The 21,664-nt window shown below is 38.7% G+C and overlaps 1 protein-coding gene across 3 annotated transcripts in view; it reads right to left on the bottom strand.

The window, feature by feature from the left end:
* The window catches only part of RXFP1 (relaxin family peptide receptor 1), a 51,984-nt gene extending 32,896 nt beyond the window's left edge, over positions 1 to 19,088 (bottom strand). For all 3 annotated transcript variants that reach the window (XM_061584465.1, XM_061584464.1, XM_061584466.1), the window contains exons 1-3: positions 18,900 to 19,088; positions 5,530 to 5,685; positions 174 to 263 (exon numbers count right to left, since the gene is read on the bottom strand). In XM_061584465.1, the coding sequence (XP_061440449.1) occupies positions 174 to 263; positions 5,530 to 5,685; positions 18,900 to 18,987 (334 nt within the window). In that variant the 5' untranslated portion in view covers positions 18,988 to 19,088. The remainder of the gene's footprint in view (positions 1 to 173; positions 264 to 5,529; positions 5,686 to 18,899) is intronic.
* Positions 19,089 to 21,664: the final 2,576 nt, after the last annotated feature.

Genomic DNA, 21,664 nt, shown 5'->3' on the forward strand with positions numbered 1-21,664 from the left:
TTAGCAATAAGCACCCAAACCTGCTCTACTCATCATAGTAGCTGTAGAATCAACCAATTCTTACTTCTTACTACAGGCAAACAAACATCTTTATTGCTGGCTCGGTACAGAACACAACTCTAACTAAAACAGAAAAGTAAAACAAAGAGAGCAATTTATTCATTTCTACTTACAGCATTCATCAGTTTCCAACTGAGAGGCATATCGGGACATTCTTTTATCATAAATTGCATCCAGCTGCTGAGACCATCCACTATTATCACCTAATAATGGAAGAAATATTAACATAGTCATTGTTTAATATTTATAAACTCACCGAAAATATTCTAGGTGTTGTGCACTGTTAGGAATGTCAAAAAATTCTGACAGAAGCAGAACTGAGAGCAGAAATTGCCAGTGTTCACTTATTTGAACCATGTCTGAAACAGAAATCAATCCAGCAAATATGATTGGTATTCGTTGCTGTTGTTTTCAGTTTACAGTTGATACATAATTGATTACATTTTCCCCTCCCCATTTGCATTGTGTTTCATTTGCAAAATGAATGGTGTGGAATAACGTAATAACAACCTAGTTATGTTATGGTGTATGTATGTACAATTAGTTATGTAATTATTCCACAGCAGCAGACAGCAAGATTAATAAAGTAGTTTTTGTTGGAAGCCGAACTGCAACAGAATGGAAACAGCTCTGCATGTGACAAACAACAGTCCAGAACAGAATCTGATGCCTTCTTACATCCGTATGCACAGTTAAGCTAACAGTGTTTAAAAAAATACCATCCAAAAGACAGAAGGCATGGAGAGAAAAAGATATGAATGAGAAATTCTCTTGACAAAGATCACTGGAAATACAGGGGCAGTGATGCATTTTAATTGTCAAAAGTACAACAAAACCCAACTCTAGAAGCTTGCTTTGTTCCTTTTCCACAAACAGGCATTTACTTGATATAGGGCAACATACTCTTGTTTTCACCACATTTGGGTAGCTTTCTAATCTATTGTAATTGATTAATTAATTAATTCCTTCCCATGAAATATACAATTAACATCATAAAAACATCAATAACAACATCAACAATTAACACAAATATAAAAACGTTCAAATTCAATACAGATACAGACAGCATTTCAGCTTAAAAGGCTTGCTGGAAAAGGAAAGGCAGAGATTGCGTTTGTCTGGTATACAATGGGAGGGAGTTCCCAAAGGTAGGTGTCACCACACAAAAGGCCTGGTTCCTACAACATGCTAAATGGACCTCCTGATGAGATCTGCAGGGTGCTGTGCTCGTTTGGGTATTCAAGGGGTGAGATGGTATCCTGGTCCCAAGCAGTATAAGACTTTATACAGCAATACCAGCATCTTGAACATAGCCTGGTAGCTAATTGACAGCTAGTGCAATTCTTTCAACAGCACGGTAACATGGCAATATTCCACCCCAGTGAGCAGTCAGCCTGCTGCATTTTGCACTAGCTGCAGCTTCCGGGCCCAGGTTCAATCTCTGGCATTTCCGGGTAGGGCTGGGAGAGATCCCTGTCTGAAACCCTGGAGAGCTGGTCGCAGTTAGTGTCGACCTTATTGAGCTAGATGAACCAATGGTCTGACTTGGTATAAGGCATCTTCTATGTTGCTAGTCTCTTAGGGGATAGTTTTATTCCCTGTTTAAAGCTGGAAAGGTAAGTGCCCCCTTCCCCAAAGCAGCTCTTAACACTTTGCCCATCCTCTCAAGAAGGGAGAGCATTTTGGCTCAGCCCTATATCTAAGCCGTTATCGGGAGAGGAGACATAGGCCCAGTGACTGCTGTCAGACATAGCTGAACAGGCAATTAACAGAGTTCTTATAAAAAGACTCCACAAATCTCAGTAACTTACTATGGAGGTTTGTCAATTCCACATTAGTGGTGCAAAATGTGAAAGATGGTTCTAAACCAGGTGGCAGATTAAAATGATTTTATTTGCCCAAGCTTTTAATAATGAAAAAAGGATGCTGGTTTAATACCTGCCACTATTATGAAGAGTCTATCACAACGTGTAGTTCTGTCTTAAGATGAGACATAGGAGGAGTTATGGCAGCACAGGACTATAAAACACAGACTTCTTACACTTGCACAATAAAGTCCTCTAAAAAAAAACCCTCCCACCCCCACAGTTTTAGGGGAAATGAATGGACCACTTAAGAGTTTGAGAACAGACCATAAAACAGGTTTATGTAGTGCCTTGTAGCTGCTATTAAACCCCAACTCCATCTGTCCCAGCAAGCATGGCCAATTGTCAAGAATGATGAGAACTGTAGTCAAAATACATTGGGGGGTTGTGGGGGCACTTTGTTGGCTAACCCTGCTGTAAAAGCAAATGAACGAATGGTGGGAATGAAGGTCCTTTAGGGTATCATTGTCAAAATAAATAACATCATCTGGAACTTTTTAAAAATTGTTTTGTTAACAGTTTCATCAGCAGTTTCAGCTATGGATTTACTATTTATTAGACACAAATACACAGTTTATACACAGTTAAAAATCTAGACACACTGCCCTACAGAAAGCCATTTGTATTTTCCTCGTTCTTGATCTAGCTGTGTGCCTCAGCTATGCCACAATTATTCAAAGGGGTGAGCGTGCACTCTTCCAGAAACAGCTGCTCTCTGCCAAGAAGCAGTTTTGAGGAATTGCAATGAAAATGGGATGGTAGCCATGTGTGTAATCACTGAGATTGTTCTCAAACAATTTAGGCCATTTTGTGTCTCTAAACTTTTCCCAAGGCTTCTGTTGCTGTTCAGATTGGGGAGAAGCCCTTTGTGATGGGAGCAGCCAAAATATATAATAAGAGAATGGGAACTGAGGCTATGGTGTGGGGGAAAATCAAAGGCCACTGAGAATGGCATGCGTTGAGTCCCTGATCTTCCAGTAGCCTCCCCACATCAGCAACTCTGATTCTGCAGTTCCCAACTGTGGAGAGGATGTTAACTATTGTTAGCTGAATGCATTTACAGTCCTTGTTCAGACTTTCTCATTTAACACAGGAAGGTTGGAGCAGAGAGGGCAGGATAAACGCATGCTTATAACTCCATGAGCACAATTTAAGAACACCTGAATAGGGCTATATTTAGATTCCTGACAGTTTTCTTACATAGCTCAGTAAGTGAGGTTCTAGTCAAAAGGACAACAGTCACTAATTTGCTTTTAAATAAATATTCTGCTTCCCATGGGAAACAGTCCTTTTCTTTTTGCAGATAACAATGATTGCAGCTAGATGTCTTCCCCACCGCCCGTGCCAGGGCTCGCCCAAGCATTTTGTTGCCTGAGACCATGGTGCCCCCCCCATTCCATGTACAGAAGTCACCCAGACTGGCAGTTGAATAATATATCAATAATAACAATGGGGGCAACAACCTAGTTTTAGAGGATGCAGGACAGGCTACATAGTGCATACAGTCCTGTCTTCCAACACAAATATGGTTAGGGGTCTTCGAAGGAACAGTCAGGGAGCTATCGCTGCTGCCTCCAGCTTCAAGCCACCTATTACTCTGCTTAATAGTAGAGCCAGCCCAAAAAACTCATGAGTTTGTATATTTGCTAGTATATTTAATGGTGTGTTTTACATAACACTTGCTATTGAATTAAACCTTCTCAATTAAAAAATTCTTTCATTCTGCATTCGGCTACTGAATATTTAAAACTTAATATTCAAGGCTGGATTTCCCAAACAAAATTGGGATCCCAAAATTTGTACTTGACACCTAAAACTAAACATCAGCGAGGATCCAATCTCCAATTTGACAATATGATCCTCCTGAAATTGATGACATCAGCTAACCAATCAGGACCTAACCTCTATATGGATTGCTTTAATTAAGAAAGACCTCAAATTACGAACTGAAATTTCCCTGAAATTTGACTTTTCCCTTCTAGTTTTTGAGCAATATTCAAAGTTTCATGTACCTAGTGTTGTAAGCCATACTCTCTCATATTATACAAATTTCTTCTGAATTGGATATGGACTGGACTCTGCTATTCATTAGCATACCTGACCAAAGGACCAAGGTCTGAATCATGTCCCATGATATTACATTGATATGGGAAGCAGATACTTGGGTATACATGTCTGTGACTGGAGAACTAGAGGTACTTTCAACAAGGAAGAATGAGTGTGAAATTATTGGCATCATTCATTTTTAAATAACTTTAAATATGTTATTCACACCAAGAACATCTAATATTCGTTTTCCTGTTTAGAAAAATGCTTTCATAATTTATCATTGTCACATCAATAAACATGCATCACAGAAATAAAGTGATACGTTTTTATAACTTTAAGCCATTTGTAATTAATCTTCTCAATACTTTACCTACAGAAGAGAGTAACAGTTTCAGGTTGAATTCACAGAAAAACTGCAACTTCTTAAACATGCATTACAGCTGAAATTAATATACTCAAATTAATATGACAGAGACTTTCTTGAGCTTTAGACAATTTATCCCCCAAAACCTATGAGTGTTGTCCTATATTTTTATGTTTTTAAATGTAATACAGAGTGTTACATTCTTTACAATACAGCTTTTTGGATTGTATGCCACCAAGTCCTACTCAGAGTAGACCTAGCGAAATTAATGAACCTAAGTTAGTCATTTCTATTAACTTCTGTGGGTTTACTCTGAGTAGGACTAGCACTGAATACTATGCTCCATTTTTAGTCAGAGTATTGACTTCTTCACATTATCTTTTTAAAGCAGTCTTCCAGGTATATCCACAAAACCACAGGATCTCTGCAATAATTGCACCACATTATTTGAATCTCTCATGAGTAAGGTACTTCTGATGGCGCTCAACATTTGAAAACAGTAATTACCAATGGGACAGAAGGCTGCCTACAACGGTCATGGTCTTGCACTGATTCAGACATAAGTACCTGTGAAGTCAATGCAATTTATCATGTAATTGACTAGGATTATTTGACAGTCCCTCTATATCCATTAAAGCCTAGTAAGTGTGGATTCCAGCCTTAATATGATTTTTATTAACAAACATGATACCCACTGTTTTAATCATCAAAGTTCCCTTAACTAGAGTATCATTTATTATTACAGAGAACAGTGTGCTTTACATATATTACAATATCTTACTAATATAGGATAAATACTTATATGAGTAGTTGGAAAAATTGGTATTATCATTCCTATTCATTGATATCTCTCCTGTATTATTGACATTAGTGACAATGGTGAAGTATTCATGACCGTCTTTTCCATATAATAAATCACATTGTATGATAAAGAGAGTAAGGTTCAAGACAAACAAAAGCAGTCTGCTCTTCTTCTTATCAAATAGCTAATGAGTTGATTTTAGAGTCTTACTAATCAAACGTCTTATACCAGACTGAGGCTAACAGAATGTTTTTAAAAGATACTTAGCTATTTTTTAAAAAAAAACAACAAGTTTTCCATCTAAACAGCATCTTGAAAATGTGATGAAGTGCTAAAGGCTTTGTTAAGTAACCATAGTGAGAGACAGCATGGAACAGTAGTTAACTTACCGCAGTTATCTTCATCTGCTTGATTCCCACAGTCATCTATCCCATTGCAGTGAAGGAGCTGAGGCAAACATTTTGTGAAATTCCCACAAGGGAAATAGCCAAGAGGACATGCAATACCAAATCCAAAATCTTCAGTTCTTGAAGTAGCATGAAGAGCTATTTAAAATAAACACCAGAAAGAGACTAGGCCTTACTTTAAATTTTAGGTTTCTTTGTTGAACTGTTCAAATGCATTGAGTTAGGAGTGTCACATATTATTACCAAAACAGTAGTATATGGTACTTTGGGTTAATTATAATTCTGTGCCAGTTGTATTAATTTTCTATCTAATATTTGTAATGACTGCAGTCTTAACAAACATTTTTATAAAAAAAATAAGTTTAACGGAAAGTAACCAATGGAATTTGCTTCCAACAGTTAATGTGCTTAAGGTTAATTTGGATGCACATCTGAATTTCTAGAATTTGGAATGTTAATATAACATACACACATTTTTTGTTTGTGTGTGTGTATAATACATATGCAAAAGCAAAATGTGAATGTCTGTGTGTGCAACATCAGAATCAATGGAGGCTACCCTCTCCCCTGTGATTAGACCCCATGTTGTCTCAGTAATGCATGAAACTCTGATTCACATGGGGTCATAACTGAACACATTGTTCTTTCCTATATAATCTTCCTGCTTGACTTCTATTGAGAAATCCAACATATTTTACTAACTTAGAACAAATCTACACTGTACAGCTGCTAGTTTCCTACTCATGACAACATCAAATGCTGTTCAGAGGAAGGAATAGCAGGTATTTCAGGCAAGGCAGCAAAATGTTCTAGGCACACCTTTGTCAGGAAGTCAAATGACCCTGGGGAGCCATCCATCTCTATAAAAATGTAAGATGGTAAGAACCCTGCTGGATCAGAACAAAGCTCTATCTAGTCCATCAGTGGCCAACCAGATGCCTTTGGGAACCCCACAAGCAGGATATGAGAGTAATGCCTGTCTCTTGCTGCTGTTCCCAGCAGCTGGTATTCAGAGGCACAGCATGGGTTTTGCATTTTCAGAGCTGCATCACAGTGGGTTGACACTTGCATTTTAATATCAATGTTTAGGCCTGTTCCTGTTCTTCAGTCTGACCATGTTGGCAGCAAAAGTCATTTGGCTCCTCCCCAGTGCCTGCACATTCTCACCCTACCTCTCTGCCTGTTTACCTCATTTTCCTCCCTTTTGTGCTTGTCCACTCAGTTGGTCCTGAACAGAAATGTGTGAAGATGAATCAAGATTTAAATAATGTGAATGTGTTGTTGAGAAATGCTTCCAATAGTGGTATTACTTGTGAACATGACAACCATAATTTTCAAACCATTTATTCTGGATTCCTTTAATATAAGTAAAAAGGGATCATCTTTGAATGAGTAATTTGAGACCTGCAACCTATATAAGGACATAGGCTTCAAAGTCTACATTAAAAAAACCCAGCCGACTTAAGCCATCAAGAAATGAAACCAAGAAAAAAAAATGAATGAGGAACTTTTGTTAAGGTCATAAACAGAAGTGAGGGCAAACATTTACAGAGCAATGTCATCTGTGCCTTGTCTGTGAAGTTATAACATTTGCTGAAAGGGAAGATGAAAAATTAAGGAGCAAAAGTTTGCTTTTAGCTAGCATTTTTAATTCTCATCTTTTATAAAAATACAGTGCTCAAGAAAATTACTGTGTAAATGCCACCTTCTTCAACACTTTAGTTCAACCAAATGATTAGTAATTTAGAGGTAATGTCCCTGTACAATGTTGCTCTTCCATGACCATCTCCTCTTACTTCCGGTTCTTCTTATTATTTCCATCCTATATAAATAAGAGCCAGTTCCCTGGTCACATTGGATTATAGGGTGCTGCTGTCTCCTGACCTTTAGAAGGCAGGCCCACATCAGAAACCCAAGTGTGACCAAGGGATGCAATCAGGGTTCTTGATAGTGCTACAACTACAGGATAAAGAGAGGGAGAGACACACTGCCCCCAGCTTAATCTGCAGTAGCAACACTACTGATCAGCAAGAAGTTGAGGCCTCCATTTCCTTTCAGGCTCATTGTCAGTTGTAACTTGTGACACTGACAAGAGCCTTGTCTCCTTTCTTAGTTCACTGGGCACAGCCTGGCTTCCCTGAAGCAGCACATCAAAGTGATGGACACGTCATTATGTGCTCCTCCAGATGATCTGCTTATTAAGCTTTCATCCAGTTTCACCTGCACAAATCCTATGCGGTGGTTAGACTATGTCTGCTGTTCTCTGAGTGTTCATTATTTGTTCATGGGGCAGTTATATGACAACAAGCATTCATCCAGCATTCATCGTGATTAGGGATGGAAAGATCTGTCAATTTAGATTCTCTTAGTTTCTCATTTTCCAGTATTGAATTCAGTGCTCCACAGTTCTGCAGCAATTTGTTTTTTTTTTTAAAAAAAATGTCATGAAAATTCTTCAGTATTTTAATGAAAATTTATCCTAATAAGCATATTTTTGTATGTTTTAACTAATGTACACATTTTTGCAAGCATATTGTCTGAACATAATGCATTTTTGTATGTTATTTTCATTAAGATATTCATTTTTATGCACACTTTCCCCTAAAATATGCATTTTTTTGTAAACATTGGTTAGTTGGAGAACTGCATTGCAAAATTCAGATAAATGTGAATTTCGAAGGACAGCTGCGTTTTGGTTCTCATATTGTTTCAGAAAGTGCAAATTTGATAGATTTGGCTTCAAACAAGAATTGAATCAAATTTCTCCCCATCTCTAATCCTGATTTGCTTGTGGGCTGTTTACATAACTTCCCATTAATCTTTTTTTATCCCACAGTTTTCAGTGAATTTCCCTGTCATTTTCCAAACTGCAAAAAGTCCTTTTTTAAAAAGTGGATTTGTTGCACTAGGGCAACAGAGCACTTTAATCTACTTTAATTGGACAAACCTAAACTTCTGGCATGCTCTTCAATCCCTCCCACAAAATACTGACAGTCTGGAGACACACTAATTAAATATAATTTACAGGACCCCTTCCATGGTCCAAATCATTATGACAATTGGCTTCATTCAATCAAGTCCCACCGGTTTATTTCCCTCTGCCCAGACTCCTGTTTTCAACACAATTTCTGCATTAAACAATCCTATCTGCGATCACACAGCATTCTTCGATGAGCACATTCTTCCATTTTCTCTCACAAATGTGCAATGTTTGTGCTCAAATGAATAGCAGCGGAAGTTCTAAGGGAACAGCTAACCATCATCACTGGGATTGCAAGCCATATGTAGAATGAAGAGTTGACAGATTTGAAGATGCATCAATAATGTGCCATCAATCACTCATTGGCTTATTCATTCATTGGTTTATTGATTCCCAGGCTTTCATTATGAAAGCTTCTTTATGACAGTTGAAGCATGCCGTAAGAATTATCTACTGATATTTCTGACCACCAGAGTTTATGGAAACACAATTTTAACAATATGATAATACAGAAGACAAGTGAAAGGTGCATTTTAAAAAGGCCTATTTTTCTGTGGATCTTTCACTATTTGACTGTTTCTTCAAATGGTATTGCTCTACTTAAGACATGACTGAGGTTTCTTCAGATGCACTTTAACTTGGTAATTTCTCAGAAGTTCAGGCATGCCATCATAGCAGCTTACAATGCTTCTAGCCATCTATATCTGCCAGCAGGTTCTGTTGTAGTTCTCTCCGATCACATGAATGACACGCAGAACAGATGCAATAAAGGCAACTGTTCTGCATGTCACTTCTGGGAACAGCCTTGATATGCAAACATTTGGCCTCACTGTGCAAGGGCAATTACAGCATTACATTTATAAAGGAAATATGGAATAATAGGGAAATAGACATTTAATTTTTCACATTTATGGTACAAAAATGGCCATCTGTTTCCTTCTCTCAGGCACTCTTAATGTGCAATGTCTAGATCTTAGGGGTATTGTTACTTCATAATCATAATAAACATTAAAATGGGTATATTCTTATCAAAGGCTCAAACTCTTTTTACTCCTCCCCCCAAAAAGTGTGGGTATGTGTGTAGCTGCCCTGTGCTGGTAACACTGATGTAGTTATTATAAGGTACAATTAATAAATAACCACAACAAAAGCTCTTAGAATATACTGTTTGCTTTTTAACAATTTAATCTTGTATTTATCCAAGCATGGGCTGTAAATCTTAAAACTCTTTTGATACACCCTCATCTGACATACCATGCCTGATCTTGCACTGAATGTTGTTTTGTCAGCTTAAAATCAATTGGTGAAAGATCTAAAGTAACATAACTGATGTACAATTCATGGAACTTGAATTCTTTGCGTGGTTTAGGGTTCACTTTGGAAGAGAGAAGGGCTCTTGTGCTTTTAACAGCTGTGTGGCAAGCAAAAATTAAACTAGCTAAGATTTCTCTAGTACTGAAATACAATTATGAGAAAAGCTTTACTTGTTGACATTCTGTCTATCAGAACTGTTATTACTCACATGTGGCCTGTGATTTAATTTTAGGCGTTCCACCCCACCTGTAAAAGATTATACAAATGTGCATATGACACAAAGCATGTATAAATTTTATGCAAATTTGTGTCTTCTTTTGTGAATGGGGCAGAGGGTTCCATCCACATACAGTACACTGCATCCCAAAAAATCTTATCACCCCTGCCCACCCTTCTACTGCACAAAGATAGTCCACAGCCAGCTGAATGTGTGAGTGACTGAGGTTACTTTCACACTGTACATTTAAAGCACTACCACTAGTCATGGCTTCCTCCAAAGAATTGTGGGAGCTGTGCTGAGAGTTGTTAGGAGACCCCAATTCCCCTAACAGAGCTACAGTTTCCGGAGTCCCCTAGGAAGAAGGATTGATTGCTGTAGCTCTGTGAGGAGCACAGGGGTCTCCTAACAACTCTCAGCACCCTTCACAAACTGCAGATCCCAGGATTCTTTGGAGGAAGCCATGACTGTTTAAAGTGGAACAATAGTGCTTTAAATGTATGGTGCAGACGTGGCACTAATGAGTGAAAAATGGTTAGCTGAATCAATTCTGTTCAGAAGTATCCAACTATAGCCATAGTTGACTGTAGGCTTTGAGATGTTTATTCTTGTAATGCCTTGTATTCTTTCTACAATTGTGTTTATTCACAACTTTAGTAGTCACTGTTTTATTTTGTTCCAGAGGTATAGTTCTGGTGGAAACCACAGGAATAAGATTTTGACTTTTGAAATAAACAGCTGGGACACAACTCTTGCTTGTATTTCCGCAATCAGTAGGAAATGGCTTTGCTTCTCTCTCTGCTTCTGGCACACTTTTAAACAAAACACTGTTCATAAATAGAATGGAAGTAAACCAGTGCAGTATCTTTCACGTCATGTTGTGTTGCTCACAGGATATTCCAGGAAGTGTGGCTGATAGAATGCAGTATGCCATTCTCTCCATAGCAGGGGTGGGGAGCCTCCAGCCTCCAGGCCAATCATGGCCCCCAGGGGGTCTACATTGGTCCATGAGGCCATTTCCCCCAAACTATGCCCACCCGCCCAGCAGCTGGCATCACTAGTGACATCTGTGATGGGCAGGAGGTGGGGTTTAATCTTGCTTTGTCTCTGTGATCCTGTTTTCAGCAGGGAACAAGATTGTGCAGCCAAAGCAGCAGGATTTAATCCCCACTTGCCAGCTAAACAGAGATTAAAGTGCTCTGCAAAAGCGTCTTTTGAAGCAGTTCAGTCACATGATCTACTTCAAAGAACCTTTTGCAAAGGCTTTAAGACAGCTCCTGCGCTCCTGTTTGCTCAAAGCCTTTTCCAAGTCTCCCGTGCTTTCCTTTTAATTCTCTGAGATTGGGGGATTAAAGGAAGAGGATGAGACTTGGAAGAGGCTTTCGCAAGTCTCCCCCCTTTCTGTCTTAGTTCCCAATCTGGGAGACATAACTATCTCCTAAAAATTTTGGAGAAATTTCTCCCCTCACATCCAAGAAAGCAGCAGAAAACTAGCCCATTTTTGCAGGGTGGTAATGTTTTTGGGAAAGGGGGGGAGAATTTATCCCTGCCTTAGTAAAAATGCGTTTCCTAAGGGAACAGAACCTTTCTGTATATTTCCATGCACAGACGCTAAATTTCCTTCTTTTTCTTTTAATATCACTCTAGTTGTAGCCTTTTCGTTCAGCTATCAGCTTTACAAGTGACTCTGATCCATGTTGGCGCTTTTATAATAATGATAACTTCTGTGGAGCTTTAGAATCTAAAACAAGATTTGGTAAAGGTAAAAATGTGCTTGCTGAGTCATCTAAAACAATACTGGAAATTGCTGAAGGGTAAAATTGTCTGGACAAGACAGAGAATATGAAAAGCAAACTGTGACAGAAAGCAGGTTTTTGACCTTGTACCCCAGCTCATTTCTCCCAAAAGTAAACATGAACAAAACCTTCATTTTTCATTGGGCTGTCTTGAGAATACTTTAAATCCTCTTATAAAAAGAAGTTCAATATTAACTAGAAGTCAGTTTGCATGGGAACTTAGACAAGCATAAACCAACGCTGTTGCCATAGGTAGGTCAATCAAAGCACATCATTGCAGTTAAAAAGAAACATGGGTTGGATTCATTGATTAGAGTTGCCTCTGATGGAAGAAATTTTCCTCCCAACAAAGTAAGGGAACATTTGGATACAATCCCCTGAATTTATTTCAAAAGAAATAAGAGTTCACATAGTATTTAAACAGAAAAGGAAGGAGCTACCAAAAAAGTAGAGTATTAAGATTTTTTAAGCAAATTACTTTTCACAGCATCTGGTGATAGATGTTATACCTGAAAGGTTCCACTGCCATTTCAAGGGTTCAGGGTTGCAAAGGGGGCAGATGTCCCATCTGCACTATACATTTAAAGCAGTATCATACCACTTTAAAGAATCATGGCTTCTCCTGAAGAATCCTGTTAACTGTGACTTCCGGGAAGGGTGACTTAGCCTGTGCCTGCTTTTGAGACGGGCTCCTGCCTCAAAAGAAGCTTATTCAGATATATCAGTCAGATTTTTTCTTTTTTTGACTGATTAAACTTCTCCCGGGTAGGGAGAAACGAAGAGATTAACCTCAAAGCCTATTTTTGTTGGGACGACCAGATCTCATTAATTTATGGGACGAGGTCCAGCCGACGAAGGTGGGACGGATTTTTAACAACAAGCTCTATCTGGAAAAGCGAACGTTCATCTTATCTTCTAAGAGAGAACGCACTAACAGGCAAGCACCCTTCTTTCTATATTTTTCTTTTACTTGACTTAAATTGTTGCTGTTTAAAAGAGATTTGCCAGATTGATCGGTTTTTGACATCTCACTGGGGAGCCATAACTTCTCTCTGCTACTCACTAATTAATAGCTTATCTCTGTTTTTGTTGCAAAAAGCTGTCCTGGATTTGCATTCTAAAGATATACACAGAAGAGGGATTTCTATTCCAGATTTTTATTTTGAAGAATATTATATTGTCTGAGACTACTCTCTTTTTGGTCTATTTTATTTTGACGAATCTGTTTTCTGACGACCGCCATTAATTGTTTCGATCCTGGGAACTGCATTTTGTTTACTTAAGCATGGAGAGATAAGGCTGTCTGCTCTGTTTATACTGTGATGTCACCAAGTTTGGAGTATTAACCCAATTGTTGCTGAAATAAGAAGTGGTTTTCCTATATTTTTTTTTAAAATGGCAATTAAGAAAGTGGCTGAGAAGCTGGAAATAACTATGTTTCAGAAAATAATGGATGAGATTGAGATAACGAAACAAAACCTGCGACAGGGTTGTAAGGAGCTGAAAATTGAATTGAGTAAAATGAAGCAGGAGATTAAAGATATAGGGGTCCCTGTGAGAGAGGTGACCCTGGAAGGGGTCCCTGTGAGAGAGGAGACCCCGGAGATTGGAACAAACGTGGAACAGGAAAAAGATTTGGAGTCTATGGACTTTAGAAACAAAATTTATTGTTTGGAGACACAGGAGATTAAAGACATAGGGGTCCTTGTGAGAGAGGATACCCTGGAGACTGGAACAGGGGTCCCTGTGAGAGAGGAGACCCTGGAGACTGGAACAGGGGTCCCTGTGAGAGAGGAGATCCCGGAGATTGGAACAAACGTGGAACAGGAACAAGATTTGGAGTCTATGGACTTTAGAAATAAAATCTATTGTTTGGAACTCAATGTTATCTCTGAAGAAATTAATGAAGATTCTAGAGATAAAGTTATCAATGGCATGGATAATCTTCTGGACTGGAATGATGTGATGGAGCCCAATATAGAGAAAATCTATGGAATTAACTGCAGCCATGTGACAATGGAAAAACTTTCAAGAGATGACCCAGTGTATTTTGAAAAAAAGAACAGAGATATGATTTTACAGCAGTATTTCAGCAACCTATTCAGAATGGATGGCAAGAAAATATTTGGGATAGAGGTAATTCCCATCAGACTCTTACTATATGACTATGGCTTTGACAGCAAGATTATTATGGAATACTGATAATGGAAGATTGGATACTGAAATTATTGGACTTAACAAGACTACTGAAGATGGAAGATGGAAAATGGAACTAATAGGGATAATAGAACAATGGCTACTGAAATTACTGAACCTAACAGATTCTGATGTGATGGATTAATTGAAATGTTTATTTTGACTATGGTTATGACAATAAGATTATCATAATTAGTAATGAGATGGATTAATCGATATGCTTATCTGGAAAAAAAAATTGATAGATATATTTCTTAAAGAATTGAAACCTCTCTTTGACTTTTTGTGGAAAGAATAAAGTAATGTTTATGAGATTTGATGATTAAGTAAGATAACTATTGGAGGAAAGTGATTTTATAATATGACTTAAGAGACAGGATTGTTATATATTATAGACTTATAACTGATTTGATCTTTGACAAATGGGAAGTCAATATTTTACTCTTTATTTTTTATTTTTGTTTTTTTTTTTCTTTTTTTCTTTTTCTTTAACTATTTTTGATTTTGTTTTTTGTCTTTGAATGTTTTATGATTTTGTCTTGTATGTTTTATGAAAATCTGAATAAAAATTATTGAAAAAAAAAAAAAGAATCCTGTTAACTGTAGTCTGTAAAGGGTTCTGAGAGCTTAGTCAACCCCTATTGCCCTTACAGAACTACAATTCCCAAAGAGGGATTGATTGTTAAACAGGGTTGCCAGGTCAAAAGCATTCCAAACACTGAGATTTCAGAGTGGGCCTTAGTGATGTCACAGGGCAGACCCTAGTGATGTTCAGGGGCCATTCCTGGAGCCATCTGCATCCCATCAGGGAATGAGGAGGAACTTCCTCCTTCTCCTCACCCCCAATGGGATTCAGCCACTTCCAAAGCCAGAGGGTGTGTCAATGGGCCTAAAATCTAAATGGAGATTTTTGCCTGCTGTCACACCCCCAGCCTTGGACCAGTTGCATTTGATGGTTCAAAGTTCCTCTTGCCCCTCTGATCAAATGCAGCAGGCTTCGAGGTCAGGGGCACATCAACAGGCCTAAATCTCCCCAGGGGAGATTTGGACCCATTGTTGGGCCCTCCAGCCAGCTCACCCATTGAATGCAACTGGCTCTGAAGCTGGGGGGGGTGCATCACTGGGCCTAAATCTCTCTGGGGAAGGGAGATCTGGACCCGTTGTTGTGCCCCCACCAACCAGAAACCAGGAGATTGGGGTGAATCACTCAGAGACCTAGGAGAAAACTGTAGCACTGTGGGAGGAATAGGGGTCAAGCAATCTCAGCATTCTTAAACAAAGTACAGTTGCCAGGACTGTTTAAACTGTGATGCTATTGCTTTAAATGCATAGTGTGGATGGGGCCTAACAGAGCACCTAGGCACATTCCATATTCACAACAAAGAATCAAAGTAAAGAAGCATAGTTTTTCTCAGTGGTGGCTCCCCAATTATGGAATGACCTCCTCTCTGAGGTACAATTTTCATGTTTCAGTGCCAAGTTAATATGCTGTCATTTTCTCAGGCATTTGCGGCTTATTAATCGTTAGCTCAGTGTCCACTCTGCAGTTTAAGGTAGTTGACTGAATTTATTGTTTTAGATGCTGCATTAACATTGTGTTGTTGTGTTTAAAATTGGATTTTACAGTACCCTACCCTGAGATTATTGCAATGAAGGGCAGGTTATACTAAATAAATTAGTGCTGGGCCGAACCTTCAATACCCTCCCTTTTTTTACCATTTGAGGGCTGGGTGTGGGTGAATCAAGCATGTCCTTGAAGAGAGCAGGATGTGAGTGAAGTTCAATTAAATGTTTTCCTATTTTTAATGTGGGGGAAAGGCTGCACCTACTTTATTTTACTGCATGAGGGTGCTGCATGCTCTCACAACACATCTACTTAAATGTGCTAAGAACAATAAAGAACCCCTCAGCCACCTTGTACAGTAAATAAGGCCACATCTGCACCATATATTATTATTATTTAAATTTATATCCCGACCTTCCTCCCAGCAGGAGCCCAGAGTGGCAAACAAGAATACTAAAAACACTATAAAACATCATAAAAACAGGCATTAAAATATATTAAAACAAAACATCATTAAAAACATTAAAACAAAACACTATTTTAAACACTATTATGCCACTTTAACAGTCATGGGTTCCCCAAAGAATCCTGGGAGCTGTAGTTTGTAAAGGGTGCTGAGAGTTGTTAAAGGTAAAGGTGTCCCCACACTTATAGTGCGAGTCGTTTCCGACTCTTAGGGTGACGTCTTGCAACGTTTACTAGGCAGACCGTATATATGGGGTAGGATTGCCAGTTCCTTCCCTGGCCTTTCTTTACCCCCCAGCATATGCCGGGTACTCATTTTACCGACCACGGATGGATGGAAGGCTGAGTGGACCTCGACCCCTTTTACCGGAGATTCGACTTCCTCCTTCTGTTGGAATCAAACTCCGGCCTTGAGCAGAGCTTCGGCTGCATTGCCGCTGCTTACCACTCTGTGCCATGGAGGGTCTTTGAGAGTTGTTAGGAGACCTCTATTCCCCCGACAGAACTACTGTTTCCAGAGTTCCCTGGGAAGACAGATTGGTAAAACCACTCTGTGAGGGGCATAAGGGTCCCTCTAACAATTCTCAGCATCCTTAACAAACTACAGTTCCCAGGATCCTTTAGGGAAGCCATGCTTTTTAAAGTGATATAATAGTGCTTTAAACGTATGGTATGGATGTGATCTAAGTTAAGCACAGCCCCTCCACAAATTTCTAAGAAATTCTCCCTTCTTCTGAAGACTGCAGAAAATAGATCCCCAATTTGGAAGAGTATACATGGACCTATGAATCTGTGAAGCAAGTTTCAGCCCAGCACTAAAACACACAAACAAATGTAAGGCATGTTTAGCCATTTCCAACTCAAAAACATCTCGTAAATTTCTCAAGTCCCATCCTTTAAGAGAAGTGGTCTGATAGAGCAACCTTGCTGTAGAATTGTGTGATTCCATATTTGACACATATTTGACAATGCAAGGATTGTAACAGAAAACCAGTGAAATTAATGTCACAGTGAGGTCTGTACTCCTTGTATTTGAATTACGCTCTCTTAAGTATTGAATAATAAACCCAAGTTATGCTTTATTCACATTCAATATGACAATCTGACATAAATCAGAAAACATCTATCCTGATTTTTTTTTGAGGGGGAGGGTTACAATTTTATTCCCCCCCTCAGCTTTATTAGGTAATATTGTCTAATGTCTACTCATTTTGGATATGTACAAAGAGAGAATTTAGGTCCAAGCTTTTGCACATTCCTTCATAACCAGTAATTCCCAACAGAATAGAAACCAGTGCCTACACAAGGTCCATTACAGAAAGGTTCCTGTGGTGATGAAGGAAACCTTTGGATCGAATCCCAGTGCTTCCCCAAAGACATCTACATAATCTTGTACAGCATGACTATGATCCCTTAGATCCCTTGTCCTCTCATAAGGTGTACCAGTTGCTCCTCTCTGCTTGTGTCACACTATAGTATGAATGGCCATGGGCTATATTTTTCTCTGTGGGTTTCTATTCTGAGAGGAGCAACTGGTGCACCTTATGAGAGGACAAGGGATCTAAGGGATCATAGTCATGGTGTACAAGATTATGTAGATGTCTTTGGGGAAGCACTGGGTTGAATCCAAAGGCTTCCTTCATCATGACTAGAACCTTTCTGTAATGGACCTTGTGTTGGAGGAAGAGAACTTTTGGATCCAACCTGTGCCTTTGAGCAAGTGAATGGATGGCATAGGTCACTTAGAAAATTTCAAAGGACCATTGGAAAAAAATGTTCTTTCTAACTTGTTTTGCATTACATTGTACCATAATTTCTGTTTAGGGCAGGGATCCTTTCCCCCCAGTAGATATGTGTTTCAACCATAGTTATAAATTAGTATCTATCTATCTATCTATCTATCTATCTATCTATCTATCTATCTATCTATCTATCTATCTATCTATCTATCTATCTATCTATCTATCTATCTATCTATCTATCTATCTATCTATCTATCTATCTATCTATCTATCTATCTATCATTAGGAAAACTGAAATAAAATATATTGTTCAAAAGCAAACCTGAGTATTATAGAATTTGATATACTGTCTCAGCCACATGCACTTGCAATCACACTTACCAGTTATTTGCTATACCAAACATAAGCTGGAGTTAATATTATCATGCAGTACAATTGTCCCACAAATCTCCAAAGCAATTACAGGTACATCAGAGGACCTGTAAAGCACCCTTCCTGCTAGCATAATTTAAGACAATGAAGCTACACAAAAGTGATCAATGAGAAACTCTGCCTGTTTTCCCATTTGCGATGACTTCTCATGATAGAATAGTGGGCTTTTAAAAATCCCATGGCAAGCTTCAACACATTACTTTGAGACACAAAATATTAAAAAATCAGCCAATGAAAAAGTTCAAAAAAGCAAAGGGTTAAATACCAAACCAGTCAAAAGGTACCACAGTGTACTATTTAACAGTTCAAGGAGAGCCCCCAAATCTGAATGCAGCTACACAGTCAGTATGAAGCTGTATTTAAGATCAGAGCAGGGATTTTTGAATTCTGAGCTGAGTGTACACTCACAGATCATTAAAAAGATGCTATGCATTGGCATGCTAGAGTGTAACAACTGTCAAACACATCTAAGATTTGCATTTCTAAGACATCTGAAATGTTACTCTCTCAAAACATCAGGAATTCATCAGAGAATTATTGCAATTTGTGTGTGTGGTTGTTGTTTCAAATCACACAGGCTAACAAAAAGAAATATTGGCGTTTCCCACCTATCTATTTCAACACAGAAAATAGTAAGCATACTCACCATTCACTTCAAGAGCTAAGAATATGTAGAATAAGTAACCACATAACATCTCTCTCTGGCTGCAGAAAAACAGAAAAATAGAGCTCATGATGTCCCCCTGATTTCATACACAACCTTAGCTGTTTCTGTCTCTGGTTAGATGGTGCACATAGGAAGCTTCCTTTCAATTCCTTGCTTTCCCTCTAATTCTCCTTTGCAATCTCTCTCTCTCTCTCTGAAGAGAGCCATCCCACTCAGAAAAAGAGAAGGGGGTGGGTATGGGTGGAAAGTTTTGAAGAACAGACTGTCTCTCCTTCTTTACTCCAGGTTCCCATTTCTGTGCCTGTGACAGACTGAAGTTGGAATGGCAGCACTGAAAAATGTTTGCTTTGATGAACGCCTCTATGGTCAAAATAATCACTTTATCAATACAGCTTAGTTTTTTTAAAACAAAATACCAACTGGGAAGTGATTAGAGACACATAATCTCATTTAAGCAGGCCTTTTCTACACAAAGCCATGTTGTAACTTTCATTGGACAGATTTTTCTCCTCTTTTTATAAATAAAATTTCATTTACAAACTTTACTACCACTTTGTAGTAGCGAAATGTCAATCTGAATATAGAAATGTGCAATCCTGAATTCATTTCCTGTAACAGTGCAATGATTATGCAACTACATGAGTTATGTACACAGGCAAAAAGAAATGCATTCTATCCCAAAATATTAGGATTTCCTAAATTTTTAATGGAACCTGTATTATTATTTTACTTACCATGGGTCATTACCCTGTAATAATTATAACTGATTGTTAAAGTCTCTCAGCCCTCTGAGTTTCTATGAGTACCAACAGAGCAGTAATCACTGCCACTGGATTAATGTCCAAGATTTTATCAACATTAATATTGTTGCATGAAGGCCCAGGTGGTACACTATAGTCTTCTACATGGGAAACAATAGGCTGGAAGTTCTCCACTGAAGGTGAGTGACCAGGCTTGAGAACATTGTTATGTTCAACCTAATCTTTACCTGTTATACTGCTCTGAGAATAAACGAGAATTACAAGAACTGTAGCTGAAATTAGTGTATTAGTTTACATAGAGGTGATATATAACTCTCCTAATCCTCTGACTAACCTCTGCCCTAAAATATCTGAAATGTGGCTGGAGTGCGGTTGCCAGGTCAGAAGCATCCCAAATCCTGAGATTTCAGGGGTGGGCCCTAGTGATGTCATAGGGGCAGGCCCTAGTGATGTCATTATGCACGATACATTAAGCATCAACCACACTTGTTTGGAGCATACCACTCAAACAAAAAATATTCCGATTGGAAATTAAGATAGAAATCTTAGCTAAATGAGGATGTTTCCAGGTCCAGATGAAGTGATGGGATCATTCCTTCTTATCTGTTTAGAGATCCTGGGTAAGGAACATTTAATCTATGCTACTTGCTTCTGGCAAGAAGGTTGTAAGTGCCCTCAGGCCATTCACTAGAAGGCCGTTGTAGGAAGAAAGCCTAGTGTTATGGAGATGTTAGATGGGAGCACTCAGGAGTAAAGATAGATGCCCCTGAAGGCTGCAGTTCTAAACACACTTACTAAGGGACTAAGCCCCATAGAACTCCACAGGATTAACTTCTGTGTAGATATTCTTAGAATTGTGCTGTTGGTAAGTCAACTAGGGATCCTCTGCAATGATATCCATATCAAAGCAGGGCAGGCAACCCCCTGCCTGAATACCCTGCCTACCTTTTAACGTGGCTGCTCCAAACATCTTTATGGACTTGACCTTTCACCGCAGAGAGAGGTTTGAGAAATGAGAAACAATTAAGAAGATTCTCTACTCTTTCCTGCATACTCTGTGGGCTGCTATAAACTCACTTCGACAGCCAACCCAATTCCAGTGAGTAACTGACAGAGAGAAAAAACATATGGTTTGGTCTACCTTCATAGGCAATAGATTGGGAACAACAGCAATTGAAGCCACACTTCCCAGTGTGTGAATTCTCTTTTACCACTATTCAGCAAGAAACAAGCCATCATGCAAATAACAAGGTGCATCATCAGTGGCTTTAAGGGGGTTGAGCTGACCTAAGGTCAGAGGTAAATGAAATGCAAATAGAAAAAGAAAAAGACAGTGATGATTTCCTAAATGCAATACCATACCAACCACAACAAGATTCCTATGAGTAAGACAGAAACTCAGCATCCCACAACCAGTCAGGGTTCCTAACCAAAACTTAAAAAATGCTGGCAGCCAGTTAGCCAAGGTCACAGAAATCCCTATGCAGCACAACCTGACCCGGGGGCTGCAGTTAGTGCAGAATGCTGTGGCACAATTGCGGACATAAGTGAGACCCTATCAGCACATAATACCTCTGCTCTGAAATCTGCACTGGTTGCTGATTTGCTACCAGGCCAAGTTCAAGGTGCTCTTTCCATGTTACGGGTTCCACATAGTACTTGTTCTGGTCTTGTAAGAAATCGATCCTTTAGTGTGGCAGTACCTATGCTTTGGAACTCCTTGCCTATTTCCATTAGGCAGGTGGCTTCAGTGTAATCATTTTGGCAGTTGCTAAAAACATTTTTGTTTAGGCAAGCCTACCCAGGTATGTAGAAGCTATTTTTTCCCCATTTTTAACTCAGTGTTGATTTTATTATTTTGAATGTTTTTAAATACCTGTCTTTAACTGTTTTTGCCAATAATTTTATTGTTTTAATTCCTTCTATTAACCGCTTTGAGGTTTTTCTTTACAATAAAGCAGTATATAAATGTTGTAAGTAAAA

This window comes from Rhineura floridana, chromosome 9, assembly GCF_030035675.1.
Source record: "Rhineura floridana isolate rRhiFlo1 chromosome 9, rRhiFlo1.hap2, whole genome shotgun sequence".
NCBI lineage: Eukaryota > Metazoa > Chordata > Lepidosauria > Squamata > Rhineuridae > Rhineura > Rhineura floridana.